Here is a 15,543-nt window from a genome sequence, read left to right on the forward strand (position 1 = left end):
GGAGCAGTAATGCTTTTATATTTTTAGTTGATGCAACAGCAGGTTACATTGAACACAATTAAATTAATAAGGCAAGACATTTTAAATACGCTCGTGTCGGTCATGGATTGAATACTTTGCGCAATTGTACTCTTCGGGATTTTAACGCAGACCTCATAATTTTTCTTCGGCAATATCTTAAAAATAATCGTAAATGGCAGTCAGTCCTAAAAGAATAGCTCAAAGTCACATTTGACCATTGCCAAGATCGCAAAAATCGGAATCCCTCTATTTATAACTAATGAGTAATTATCCAGTTGAGTGCAGATTGCGCTGGAAATTCAAATTATTCCTACCTAAACCCAACTGGACAATTACTAATTTGTTATTTAAAAACGTGGCGAGGGTGTTTTTATCTAATCTCAATTTTTTGCATTGGTGGCGGGGGCTGTGTACAAAAGATCGGATTAATTATCCAGTGTCATTTTAAAATACAATTCACTCAAATCTATGAATGAACGAATTCATAGAGATACTGCTTAGAGGAATATATATTCATATTCATTGGGAACTGCCCAGTACTTCCCGAAACATGATTTTTATACTGATAATATAGGCCTAAGCATACGGCACACCGTCACACCAAAATAAATCACCCAATTTTTTATATGAACTCTATTCGTTTTACAAAATCATTGCACAGTTGTATTGAACTTTAGTAACTACAGCAGCATGTAGGGTTGTGTAAAATACATTTTTCTACACTCGAGTATAAAAATTTATTGTTACCATGATTGACACCTGCTCATGTTACATAAACGCTACTTCATGCAAAACAAACCTCCCACTGGCACATAATAAAACAAATGATTAATCGTGAAATCAGTCCGCTTTTCGTTTCTGGTGTCCAATACTGCACTGAATGCCTTGTGACAAAACAGAAACTAATAATAACAAACATATACTGCATTCCAAGGCAAAAAATGCAGTTGACCAGGAATAGCTTTTTACAATCAGAGAAAATGGAAGTCCGCTCATAGTCAAGCCAATGTTTCCAAAGAGAGAACCAACTGCGTGACTGCTTCCTGCAACAGAGAACTTATGTGAATATCCTTATGCTACAAAATTATTTCTAACATGTGATAACTACAAGACAGCTTGACTGCATGCACGACAGTTCCATAGACCCTGAAAGCCACTGTTATTTTTTAATAAAAATAGAATGAATCTTATATTTTATGATTGATGGGTGACAAAGAAATTGTAACAGAATAACTACATGAAAATTACGGTATACCGTTATATGGCCTGATTAGTTGGTTCTATTTATAATAACTATCTTATAAAACTTCCAACAAAACAGTAGGTTCATTTACCTGTCCATAAAATTAAAGGTCACCTGAAATATCATTGGCTGAACTTTCTACTGTCATCACTCCCACAATGCTTAGCATTGAATATAAGCAGAATCCAATTAAAAAAGCCAACAATAATGCATAAGATATTTGACTTGAAATATCAGATAGTGATGTTCTCATTAACATCATTGCAACAACCAGTGTCATAATGCTTGGGATTAAAAAATAGTTTCTCGGATTCCCCTTCTTCTGTTTAGCCATCAAAATACATATCTTGTCAGTGATTACACCTAAAACCAATGTTTGAATAAAGTTTAATGACATGATTAAAACACGATTGAGAACAACAGCAATTACATACAGTCAGCGCTTAGCAAAATACCTGCAGACACACTACCAAAAACACCACCAATTTCCATCACAGCAGCAAAAGTCGAGGCCATTGTCTTTGTTGCACCCTTTTTCTGAAATATATAAGAAAATCAGAACTCTTACCATGATGTCAGTATGTCACCTTTGAATCTTAGTATTGATTCAGGTTCATATGATTGAGATCAATTCAAATGCTCATGCTACTTGATAACTCATGATAGCAAGAATTATAAAAATTCCATGCAGTCAAAAATTTCTACATACCGGTAGTCAAAATATCCACAGCAATAATTTTAAGTTACTCTAAAAAATTAAAAAAACATGAATTCATGCTTACAATGAACATAGGTCTACTATTCATTCTGCTCTTTTGTAAATACAATGATAACTGGAATACTATAGGGATGATTTCACTGAAGAAAGCCATGAGCCATCATTCAAGTAACAAAGGATTCTGACGCACGAAAGCACACATAAGTGAATAAGGTGCAAGTTTACGCCATACTAATTTACCATTGGAAGCAAAATACCTCCATCTCCCAAAAATCCATTCAAATGTGATACTTACAGATATCAAATAGAGAGGAATCCAAGTTGAGAGAACACCTTTACACAATAGAGTTATCATAAATCCAAATGATATTACATATAAAAATGGACTCTCAAATATGCGTTTCATCATCGACACAAAATCAGGTTTGGCTTCTTTAATTGATTCTTGTACTTGATGTGTTATTGTATTTGAATTTGTTGTTATCCTTTCAAGATTGTTTGTTGAAAATCCTGCATGAATTGGCTCATCATGAACAAATGCTAACACAAAAGCTGCTGCAATAATAGAGAACATTCCAAAAACTTGCATAGTGTATCTCCACGATCCCGATGAGCCTACGATACTATTGCAAATAAATGGACCAATGGTAGATGCTACATTCATACTTGCAGACAGGATGCTCCATAATGTTCCGAAAACAGTCGGTGAATACCAACTAAATAAAAACATTAGTTATACTTTATTAACTGAAGCCTTGATATTGAGGAAATAGCCACTGTATAACACAGGCAGCATTCAAGCTTGTTGATAATTGTTCATTTGATTCAATAAAACCTAGAAGAGCCTTGTTAGTAATCTATATCAAAAGTAAACAATCTGGCCATTGCAGGAACAGACGATTTGTGTGTCACAATTGCTTTGCACAATTGTTTTGGAGGCATATTCAGAAAAAAAAAGTGAGTGAACGTGGAACAAATCCTAAGTTGTTCATACAATAAAATTGCCCCATAGTAGAACAGTAACAGTAAACAAAACATTGAACTAACCTCTTCAATAGCTTGGCACATGATGGCCACCCAGGTCCCTGGAATAGTCCATTGAAGAACCATAAAGCAACATAAGCTGGTAGAGATGATGACTTGCTGAAAATAATATTAATTCCCCCACCAAACACTAATCCAAAAGAAAACAAATACTTTGGACTGCTAGAATCAGCCAAGACCCCACACAAGAACTTTCCCATGGCATACCCAATTGCAAGAGAACTTACTATACTTCCAATTGATTCTGTGTCTATGTTTTCAACCCTTTTAATTGTAGGTATATTGAATGTGAAGGATTTGCGATTCAGAATATACGTGGCATATCCAAGAAAAAGTATTAAAAAAGTTATTCTCTGTTGAAACTTGAGATCTGATGCCTTTTTCTTCATTCCTGATCAAACTTTTATCAACAACTTATTTTAATGCTAATATAGTCTACTGCAGTACGGATACGCTGAATATTCTTATCAAAAAATGTTCAATTAGTCTAGTTCTGTAGGCTAGTTAGGTCTATAGAACTTGCTGTAGCATGTTTGACAAAATTGAAAGCATTATTAAAATGTTTGAATCCACATAAATTAAAATCCTTAACAAAAGATTTTACGGGTCTGGTATAGTTTAGTACCACATACACTTCTAAGTCAGTAGTTGGCCTGGCTGAACAATTTTTGCATAGGCTATGTCATTCCTAGCCCCCACCTGACTATGTCACCAAAACTATGTCACTATGACGTCCCAGATGGTCGTCCAAAACACGCAGACGATCACCCGAAATCGCAAGTGCAGTTTCAAGTATTTTGTGGCGCCTAGAGCTGCCGCAAAACCAGGGAGGGATTTCCAAACCATGGCTGCTATGACCAAACCCACGACGACTGACTTTTTAGCTGCCACAAATCAATAGCGAGCTGCCGTGGTTATGGCAGCAAATCGAATACCACCAATTTTGTTGCCGTAACCACAGCATGTCGACTGTAATAGCAGGGCTGCCCCTGATGGTGATAAATATTGGGTAAGTTGGAACACTTTTCTTATGAATACAGTTTTGATGTAGACCAGGCCTGCACAACTCAAATTACCACGAGGGCCGCAAGCATAAATTTGAAGGACCGGCGGGCCGCAAACTTTGCCACATAGGCATATTTCACAAGATGAACTACAAATCAAAATGAAATTGTGAAACAGTTAAATTTAATGAAACACTTTCATTACTGGGGAGCTTGAAAATATGAAGAATCTTATTTTATTGAGTAAAAACTAGGTACCGTATTTTGCATATGAGATGGCAAATATATATTTAGTGGTTCATCATCCTTGAAAACCCACCCTTCATTTTCAATATTTCTTTTTTATTAGAATTAGGTATTGCCTGTTGCAGTATAAACTGAGTGCAGGAAAATATTTTACTCAGGTTCAGTTTTGTAAAATCGTCCCAAATATATGTATGACAATTTATTTAGTCATATCTACCATTATTGGATATTTCCATTGTAGGCTAGACAAACAATCCGTTTAGTAGCAATAGATCTTCCTCTGTTGTACTTTTTCGACTGCTAAATTACATTTTTCTACAAAATCTGCTCCAATATATATATTTTACAATAAATAGCAATATCCTTTGTGCGAGAATTTCTGCACTATTCATAAATGAAGAAATTGTTTTTTACGGTAAGTTCTAAATTTGAATCAAAAAAGAAACTTCAGTTTTATAAACTGCTAGAAAAAAATAACGGGGTTATTAATATGTTGCTAATATGCACTAATGGGTGTGAGATTGTATACCGATATTGTTTTGAGCATGATTCAGTCTGACTACTGAGATATCTAAATCAGGGTTTTGCAAACTGGGGGGCGAGAGGTTGAGCGACGACTTTTAAGGGTTGCGAAGGGCACACCAATTTCACACAAAGTTTGATATTTATTGAAACTAGTGTAAAACAGAAATCTCACGATTTCGAATATGATCGGAGTAGCGGCGCGCTTGCATAACAATGCCGTCTTTGATTGTTAGACCCGAGAAGTGGCGTGTTTCCAAATCACCCGCGGGCCGCACAGAAGTATCAAGCGGGCCGTATGTTGTGCAGGCCTGATGTAGACTATTTGAGGTTAGGTTTAGGTTTAACTAGATATAATTCCGCATCGATGGAAAAATCAGCTGATGCATAATGGGTTGCCAGATTAAATATATAAATTGTGAATAATTGATTTTTTTTTTTTTTTTTTTTAATTGGTTCACTCATTGAGTGATTTCAATAAATATGTAAAAAATAAATAAACAAATAAAATAAATTATAGTCCACATTCCATTCATGATCCATTTGTTAAATTGAGTTTCACAGTATTTCCAGTTTGTTTCATCAGTAATAAGTATCCATCGATAATAATGTTATTTTAATAATTACAATGATATAATACAATAAAAAAGAAAAAACACAAAATTAGTAAATACAAAAAACTTATTATAAACCTGATTTAATATCTAAATTAATGCTTTACATAAATTTTGTAATTCTTTTTCAAAGGGTTTGTCTACTCTGGAATTTTCTATATTTTTTCTATACATTAGGGCCATTTTTATCTGTTTTTTAAGGAGAGCAATGTCAGGTGTTTTATTTTCAAATATTATAGAATTTCTCATTATCCAAATTTTATATCGCACTATTGATAATAAAAGAATAATTGCATTCAAATCTAATGATGTTATATGACTAAATAAAGGATCATTAAAATTCAATAATATACAAGAATCATAATTTATAACAAAATTTATTCTAATTAATTTTAATATAATTAAGGAAACAAAATCATCATAAATTTTCTGAGTAAACTCACAAAACATAAAAATATGTGACACAAACTCAGGTTCTATATTACATAATAAACATAATTCATTCCCTGCTACTCTTTTGATCTCTGGTTTTGTTTTCAAGGGTAGAATATCCCCTATTAACTTATAGTTGAAGGTCCTCATATAATTTGCCAAAATTTTATTATGAATACTGTTACAAGTTATACTGAGATTTGAATTACGGATAATTACAAGTCTTTCCCCATTAATACTTTTTAAAATTTTATCATATATAATTCTATGTTCACCCATTTTAATATCATTCCTATTTAAACTATAAGTTTTCATAAAATCAATTACGCTTTTATAATATTCATGTGGACTAAATTGATTAATGGACCTTTCCCCGGGCATCGACTTTCTTGTTTACTTCGTGACATTGGCCAATTAGCAAGATGCAAAAGGTGACGTAACAATGTTCCCTTTTCGCATCCGCTCACACACTTTTCTCACTCGGACAGATTTTTAAGCGTGGTCGTAAACATTACCTCGTTTTCGCGTTTTTGAACTCTTGCTGGTATCATTGGGCCACCTTCGATTGTCGTGTAGTATAGCCCCACCCCCGTAAATTATTATCACCACATTAATTCAGCTTCCATCCGCACCCTAAATCAGAATAGTGAAAAACCCAGCTGCGAAGCCTGTGGTGTCAACCTCAATTATACCGGCCGAACAGATGATGCGACAACATCAAGAGTGTTAACGATTTGACACTTATAACGCACCATTTGTTCTGCCGAATATATAAGCCGATGAACTAGAAGGAAGAAGGGACTGAAAGATGAAAGAAAAAAGAGATAGTTGACTTTCTGTGTGATTTGTATGATACTACTATTAATAAATATCTCAAGAACTCAAAACTGTGATACTGTACACAAAGAGCTAACGAAGTATATATAGCACACCGTACTACGACGTTTATAAAGAAAGGAAGAAAGGATATTAATAGAACCCCGGTACGGTCCCTGCATTTGGTGACCCCGGACAAAAAGAACCGCTATCTGATTGGAGTTATATCGCACGATATTGATTAACAATTTCTGAATGGAGTCAGATACTTAAACAGCAAACAAGATTATTCGTTGTTCGAGTAAAAACAGAAATTGAACGTTATCATCAATTGTTCCTGAAAAGAATTAAACGGATACAAGTAACAACTTATTAAAGCACTCGGAGCATAACTGAACTCGAAATAAAGTGAATTGTCATAAGAACATTAATTAAAAAGCAGTAATTTTTGGATACGGAAATTATAAAGACAACAGCAAGAAGAATATATATATGTGTATAGAACTGTTCAATAACCGGTACGTCTAATTCAATCATTTTTTTATGTGTTCCATTTTGTTCATTTTTATTTGTATACGAGTATATTATTAACTATTAGCCATCAATATGAACAATTTTCTTTTTAATATTCTTACCCCCTCAAAAAAGCTACGTGACCGATTTTTGTTACGTGAGCCAGAATTTCCAAAGGTTCAATTTATCAACTCTTCATCCGGAAAAGGAAACAAAAGCAATGTATATTTTGTTAACAAAACGATTTCAGAAGCCGTTATATCTAGCACCCAGACAAGAAACATTCTCTATGGTATTAATCATAAAGAAATTTCCAATAATGATTACCCGTATCCAGTGTTCCCTCTAAGGTGTGCGCGTGTGCGCGCGCACACAGATTTCAGAGGCTGCGCACACGCATAGATTTACTGCGCACAGACGTATTTCGATGTAATGTAACAATGCGCTCGGTTGGCAGGTTGAGAAAGTTTGTTGTTGGCCCACTTATTACCCGGTTAGAACACCAAAATTTCTTCATTGGTTTTGCACAAATATTAGTCATTCCCAAAAAAGTGCGCACACACCAAAATTTCTGCGCACACATACTACAAAAAATTAGAGGGAACATTGCCCGTATCCCACTCCAAATGACATTCAAAGTAATACTGTGGAAATTGCGTTATCTCCTGAGCAACCGGAAACGTCTCAACACGTTAACGGTACAACAGATATTAATCGTCTAGAAATGGTTCCACAAGTTTATTCATCGCCCTGTGTTTATCCTGTGTTAACCAATGCTGTTGCTGAAACAGTTTTACCTGCAATAAATGAAACCCACATGGACACGGGAAGAATTCTTAACAGACAAGATCCGAACGATCCGCATTTTCAGCCATACGCTCCAGGCCATATGTTTATGACACCGTTCGTAATCACTGACATCAAACAACCTCGCCGATCTCCGAACAACCACAAACATCGTCGCTATCAACGGAAGCACGATGACACCAGAAATTTTTTACGACACCGATTCTTTCTTAACCTTTCATGACCCCCTGATAATAGCATCTGCTATCGGGCCTACAGATCTATGCAGCCCTGCAATTTTCGGGGACTGCCGAATCAGAAAGAAATTCTGTGGAAATTCCTCGTGGCATCTGCTAGCAAGGTGGCGAACGTAATTACCATGTTTTCTAACAAATTATCTCCAGATCAAAACCTGAACTTCTAGTAACAAAAGACCCATACGATTACTAAATTCCGACGATTGGTTCTGACTACAGGATTCATTTTGGGTGAACAATTAAAAACGGATTATTTTGAACATCGCCGAAGGAATCATTCCTTCGACATTAGCTATTGGGTAATTTGTTAGCGAGCGCATATTGAACCCGGAAAGGCAATATCCCGATGCTGCAATGGGAGCTGTGTTGGACTGAAATAGGATAGCTATAACATTTGAAAGTCCCCTGCTATCGATAGCACGTGAAAAAAAAATGACAGCTAGTTCCACATTTGCATTGCGACAGTCTGTTGGCTGACAAGTACACCGGTGAGCGGAATGATCGCTCAACTGTTTTTAATCGAAAGCATGTATTGGCGCTCTTATTTTACTTAACATTATTATCTCGGCCGAAAGTTCACTTTTAGAACTGGCCAAAGTTTTATAAATACTTATTTATACTACACTCTGGCACAAGTCAACGCCAGAGTCATATCGTTGTGCCCTTCTCTGACTCGCATAAATGCGAGTTGTGAACCAATTGACTTTTTACGTCGATTGTTTATTTTATCTCACGACGCGAATAGCGAAGATGAGAATAACGTGCTGCTTCCATGTCGCACACAAACTTAATTAAAGCGCAAATGCTTTGAAGTTTCGACTCCATTGGGGAGTACTAGAAAAGCGCCAATACATCATGCTCGTCCAGTACGTTAACAACAGACTTCGTAATGCTTTGGAGCACGCCTTTTCATTCCTTACAAAGCCTTAACATCGCCGGGATGTTGCCTAACCTTTTGTTTATGGCTTTCTAACATTTTCTGTATTTTATTGTTTGTTAATTATCGATGATTTCCGTTCTGCCCCCATATTTGATTATGTTTTGCCCGCACACATTATTGTTTGCGTCCTATTTGTTAATTTTTATTCGTGACAGCATGACATAACAGATGTCAAAACGAAAGCGGCTATACCAAGGCACGCCGCACATCCCGTACATTCAAAATGACTCTAATATATAGCACTTTTATTATTCTGTAATTTAATAATGTATAATTGATTGCTAATCACAATTTTTATTTTGCTGTTGTATTCATATTTATACTGCGTACATAATAGCTCATATTCACTACATTTTACATTTTATTATATATATACAATTGTTGCTCATAATATTTAAAGATATGTAAACGCATGCGTAGAAATTATATCGTATATACTTTATTAATCACTTTCATTCGATTCTAGTTTTCCCTCATTTTATCTCATTCATTAATTATTTCCGTCCGTCTCAATGTCTCACCATTGTTTGTGAAGTTTAATCATTTTCATATTTTGCGATTTATTGCTTGACACTACAGCCTCCCCCTCCCACCCTCATATGTACACCGCCCTTTATAAAATCTCAGGGGTAACTTATGCTGGTATCAATCACCTTCGATTGTCGTGTAGTATAGCCCCACCCCCGTAAATTATTATCACCACATTAATTCAGCTTCCATCCGCACCCTAAATCAGAATAGTGAAAAACCCAGCTGCGAAGCCTGTGGTGTCAACCTCAATTATACCGGCCGAACAGATGATGCGACAACATCAAGAGTGTTAACGATTTGACACTTATAACGCACCATTTGTTCTGCCGAATATATAAGCCGATGAACTAGAAGGAAGAAGGGACTGAAAGATGAAAGAAAAAAGAGATAGTTGACTTTCTGTGTGATTTGTATGATACTACTATTAATAAATATCTCAAGAACTCAAAACTGTGATACTGTACACAAAGAGCTAACGAAGTATATATAGCACACCGTACTACGACGTTTATAAAGAAAGGAAGAAAGGATATTAATAGAACCCCGGTACGGTCCCTGCACTCTATTCGTTAGTTTTCTGTTGTGTTTCGGAAATTTGAATATGAATCAAATAATTCAATGATCACTCTGTCTTCCTAGAAGTTATATAATTTAATTGCAGTCATAAGAAATTAGTGTGGAAATAGCTGTGATAGACTAGCCTAAAAAATTTTAAAAACAGATTGTTGTATGCGATGAATCATAATATTGGTTTGAAACACATAACCCTTTTTACAGGCGCCAACTCGCAAAAGCACTCTGAAATTAGCCCCGAAAATTTTGCAATGGTAAAGTATAGGGAAAATTTTTTGGGGATCAAAAGTCGGGGAAAGTCCATAACAAAAACTTTATCAGACAATAATAAATGAAGCCACTCGCAAAACAACAAGAACGGCATAATTCAGAAATAAAACTCCTGATGCTAACTTCGTGAAAATGAATCACGAGTTCATTATCATTCAAACTTTGCACACAGGCCATTTCATGAAAATGTGCCAAGAAAGATTGTATTAGGGAAGATATTTTTATTCTCGTTTGAACCTGGCGCAATCGTCAATTTATAAAAAAAAAAAAAATATTTAAAAAGGCTTATTCCACCCTAAAAAATAAGTGCCTTACAAGTACGTCCCCTCATTTAAACCAAGGCCAGTAAAAGCAAATATATTAAAATGTTTATACAACGAGTTTGAAAATGTTTGTATTAGGTGAAGATATATTTATTCCCGTTTAAATCTGACCCAAACGTCAATTTTATGATAAACTTGGCAAAAAGACATACCGTATTTGCTCGTTTTATAGCCCGGGCGCCTATTTTTTTCAACCAACTCACTAACCGGGCCCTTATTCAAACCGGCCCTTATTCAAGCACGGGCGCTTGTTATTTTCGTTCGTTACAATAATTAAAAAATATATTATATATATATTGGTATTTCCAGTTCTCTGGTATGATTTAAACGAGAATAACAAAAATTAGTAGTTACAAGTAGTTTGAGAACCACTGTGTTACGTAATCAATGCTAACTGTTATGTGATTGGACGCCTATGGCGTGTGTGTTATCTACCAGCGCTTAAAATTCAACAGCGTTGTGACAAAAGCGCTTCCTATTTCCTATTGTTCTCTACCACCGAAAAATCACTTTTACATCGGGCGGGTATTCAAGCACCGGCCCTTATTTATTTTTATGTCCTGTTCACACGGGCGGCTATTCAAACGGCCCTTAATCAAGACCGGGCGTTAAAACGAGCATTTACGGTATTTCGCTCCAAAAAAATAAATGTCTTACAATTAAGGTCCCCCATTTACACAAGACCAGTAAAAGTAAGTAGCCTATATTAAGGTGTTTGTACAAAAATGTTGAAAAAGATTGTATCGAGGGGGGGGGGGGGGGGGGGGCAATTGTCAATTTAGGATAAAATTTGCAAAAAGACATATTTCGCTCCAAAATATAGGCAAATTATGGGTTTTATCAGGAATAGTGTAATATTATTATATATAGTCTGGGTCATTAGCTCACATACTGTTATTTTGATTTCGGGACTCGAAAGATCTCGAAAACACATCAAACTCAATTATTGCTATCATTTAAGGTAATTTGTTTTTTTTTTATCTTTATTTTGAATAGTGTGTGGTACATGCTTCTCTTTTTACCAGGTCATACAGCATTTCCCTTAATTGCCCTTTTGTGTTTGAAGGATTTTGGTGTCTTTGAATAAGTTTGGCGGAATAGATAATGGGATGACATTGAAGTCGATCTAGTGTTGTAATTGTGGACTATTATTCACGGGGCCCCACAATAAATTTTAGAATTGTAACTGAACGATTAATACTCCTGAGTAGGTTGAAACTACTTTACCTAATTTAAATGCTAAACCTTTTTAATAGAGTCAATACAACCCATGAATGAATCTAAATTTCACAGATAAATTATATACCGTGTTTCCCTGAAAATATGACTGGTTCTAATTTTGATTTTCTTCCGGAAAATAAACACTAGGGCTTATTTTCGGGGAATGTCTTATATCTTCATTTATCAAAAACAAAATTACAAAGTAGAGAATTATCAGATGATCAAATATATAAAATATGAAAACCTATATCCATTTACTCATAAATAACACGTTTTATTCAAAATAACTGCAAAACATAGATTTTTAATCACTTAAAACGTGTAGGAGAGATTTCTTCCTTTCTTATTTTAAGGGGAGGGCTTACATCATTTTAAAAATTCTGATTAGGTCTTATTTTCGGGGAAACACGGTATATATATATATTAAGGCCGTGAATTTGACACTTGAAAAACATATAAATAAATCCGGGGTCTTTTGATATTTTTGGAAGACTGAAAAAGTCACTATTGGCGTCCGCGATTGCCTTTTTTTGCCGATTGTTATCCATAATTGAAATTGAGAACGCATATAGAAATCCCCAATTTTTTTTATGCATTTTTGAGCCATTTATAAGTTTAAAGATGTAAACGAAGTGATAGAGAGAGCGAATAACACTAGATATAGACAAATGATATAAACGAAGTTAAGGCATTTTCGAACGCACCACAAGCAGGAACTGTGCGACGAGTCTTGTCCACGCAACGTCTGATAACATAAATCAAAGATTCAAGTTCCATAATTCCACAGGGAATAGTGCGCTATGATGTATTTTTTGAACCATGCGCTGAAGACGAAACATGAACCGTATTTTATATTATGAATGCTGTACAAAAATACAAAGTTTATTGATTTCTACTTTCGAAGAAAATTCAACACGTCCGAGACTGATTTTAGTGGTTTGCTTTTGTCATTCCACACTCAGTCCTGGGATTGTTGCATTTGACGGATTTAGGGAATCTGTCGAGAAAAATACTTTTCAAGCCAATGCGCAGAAGTCAAGAAGATAATTTAGGATCAGTTGCTCAAGTGTGAAAACAGAGTGTGGGATCCATTTCAAGCCATTCAAGACATGTTCTCTATATCAACGTGGACATTCGTCAATATATTTTTATGAAACAAATAACCAATATATATATACATATTCTTCTTATATTCTTCACTTCAGGCCCTTTGTAGTCAGCAAAGATGCCTAAAAATAATTTGGATGCTGATATGAGTCTTGTTAACTATTTTGTAAAATACTTCCTTATAAAAAAATTTGCATTAAATTCCCTCAGCTCAGAATTCGCCCCGTTAAATTCAGTACGAGTTCACGTCGATATTGGTGGGCAAAAACTTGGTTCGAGCTCGTTATGTGGGCCTAAGTCAAACTTCAGATAAATAAATGTTCTGTTTAGCGCACTAAAACTGAGCCTTATTACACCTCTAGACAAAGTAGCGTATTAGAATTTTCGAGGCTCTAGGGTCCAGCCTGCCTAGCCTATTGGTAAATCCAGCCCTGGTGATGGTCCTACAGCAAATTTCTGGCCCTAATCACTCAGCAGATTGAAATAAATGATTTTCAGCATTTATTAGCAAAGATGGATATTTTAATAAAACATATAGTTCAACTTGAAGCCTGTATAATGATATTATAAATATAGGTGCCATTGCCCATTATTACTGCATTGTGAGGAGGCTTTCCACACTATCAAGTCTATAAGGTTTTAGCGTCTTTCAATGTCTCAGATGGAAACTTCAGTCTTCATTTCGCATATTCTTTTCATTAATGCCATTAGCATTTGAAGCTTGATAGATGTAATATCCTAAACGTGACTTCAAATTTTTTTCTCACTTCAATCATCACATGTTTGAATACCCGAGCTGACTTCTACTGATTTGTTATTAATTTACACTTTATTTTTTTATAAATTAACTGTCGTACTTGCTAAGTGTCCACTAAGTGAAAATCTACAAAAAAAAGCAGTGGTTTAATAATGGACTACATTTTTAACCGAATCCAAAAATGTTCCGTAACTTAATCAACCCTTCCTCTAAGGAGTTTTTGTTAAATTGTTCAAAGCTTGATAGCGAACATGGGGGGCAGGGGGAGCTGACTGTGATGGTCGTATCGCTCCCCAGTCTATACCGAATAACTGTGTGTTTTGTATATAATTTTTATTGATACAATGCTTGTATTCTGGTTGACAAAATAAATCTCTCTCTCGTATTTGGTCGTGTTTTTTAACCTAGTTCAGTAGTTAGGAGACCGGTATTGTACCATTATTTATAGGTTGGAGATATTCATCTTTTTTGTATACCGGTACCGTACAACTTATCCTGCCTATTGGAGTGCAGTAGGATATTTAAAAATTAAAGACCCTGTTGAAAGTGCAAGTAGCTTACTGAAATAGGTAAACGTCACTGACATTTTTTTAAGGTAGTACCATACCGGTAAGCTATTACAATACTAAATTGAGGATTGTAAGATACAGAGATACAATTCTGTAATTAATATAGCTGTAGTTTAACAGTATAATGATTGCTAGCTGTACAGGTATAAATGCGTAAAACCAGTAAAAAAACGCGATAGAAATGGTATGGGTTATAGATTGTCAATGTTAAACGCTTCCAGTACCGGTACCGTACCCAAAGCGACATTAGTGCTGCATTTGCAGCGCATATCCCACAGAGCACGGCGCGTTGGCAGAATCTCATGGTCTAGTGAGAATGACGTCATCGGAAACACCGCGCTCATTAAAATTTTAATGAACGATTATCAAAAATCTTGACCATGTTTATCATGATAAAAATATCAAAAAAGATGTAAAAAATATTCTATCTTCAAAACTGCTCACGTCTACATTGAAAGATATCTAGAAAATTACAAAAAATGCAAATTTCTGCTCTGGTGATCACATTCCCCATAAGAGCTAATGTTAAAAAAAAAAAATTTCAATAACTTTTCTTTTTGCGCGTAGGATGGGTTTTTAATGAATAAGGTCTATTGGGGGACGCTGGCTGTCAAACTGGCCGATTGGGGGCGCTGACATCAATACGGGAACTCACAAGAAGTGTGATATTTTATGTCATTTACTGCTATGTTTTGGTTCAAACTAGTTTGCTTGTGATTTCGGTGTTGGAAATTTTCGCTTAGCGTAGAATAGATAATATCACTTTTTTTTAAATCCGTATTGTTTCATAATAATACTAATCTAGCGCATACGGCATATGCTTCTTTCACCATGCACTTCGCTCACGTTTCGTTGTACTGTATTGAATAACGACTTCATTTTACTATCGGGTTCTATGGCTGTATGGTGTTTTGAAGCAGTAGTGTAAGTACAACACCCTTATGTTGACATTAGCCAATTAGCATGATGCAAAATGTGACGTAACAATGCTCCCTTTTCGCATCCGCTCAGACACTTTTCTCACTCAGACAGATTT

General features: G+C 35.3%; 1 protein-coding gene across 2 annotated transcripts; it reads right to left on the bottom strand.

Moving 5' to 3' along the window:
- Positions 1–636: 636 nt before the first annotated feature.
- LOC144422759 (glucose-6-phosphate exchanger SLC37A4-like) lies at positions 637–4,603 on the bottom strand. 2 transcript variants are annotated; one of them, XM_078112539.1, is made up of 5 exons: positions 3,030–4,599; positions 2,278–2,698; positions 1,720–1,801; positions 1,379–1,627; positions 637–1,064 (listed from the first exon to the last, which is right to left on the bottom strand). In XM_078112539.1, exons 1-5 carry the CDS (start codon positions 3,413–3,415, stop codon positions 862–864), a joined length of 1,341 nt encoding a protein of 446 aa, XP_077968665.1. In that variant the 5' UTR covers positions 3,416–4,599; the 3' UTR covers positions 637–861. The 2 variants fall into 2 exon arrangements, with proteins under 2 accessions (XP_077968665.1, XP_077968666.1); XM_078112540.1 differs by having other exon boundaries at positions 928–1,064; positions 1,356–1,627; positions 3,030–4,603.
- Positions 4,604–15,543: the final 10,940 nt, after the last annotated feature.

This window comes from Styela clava, chromosome 5 (genome assembly GCF_964204865.1).
Source record: "Styela clava chromosome 5, kaStyClav1.hap1.2, whole genome shotgun sequence".
NCBI classification, from domain to species: Eukaryota; Metazoa; Chordata; class Ascidiacea; order Stolidobranchia; family Styelidae; genus Styela; species Styela clava.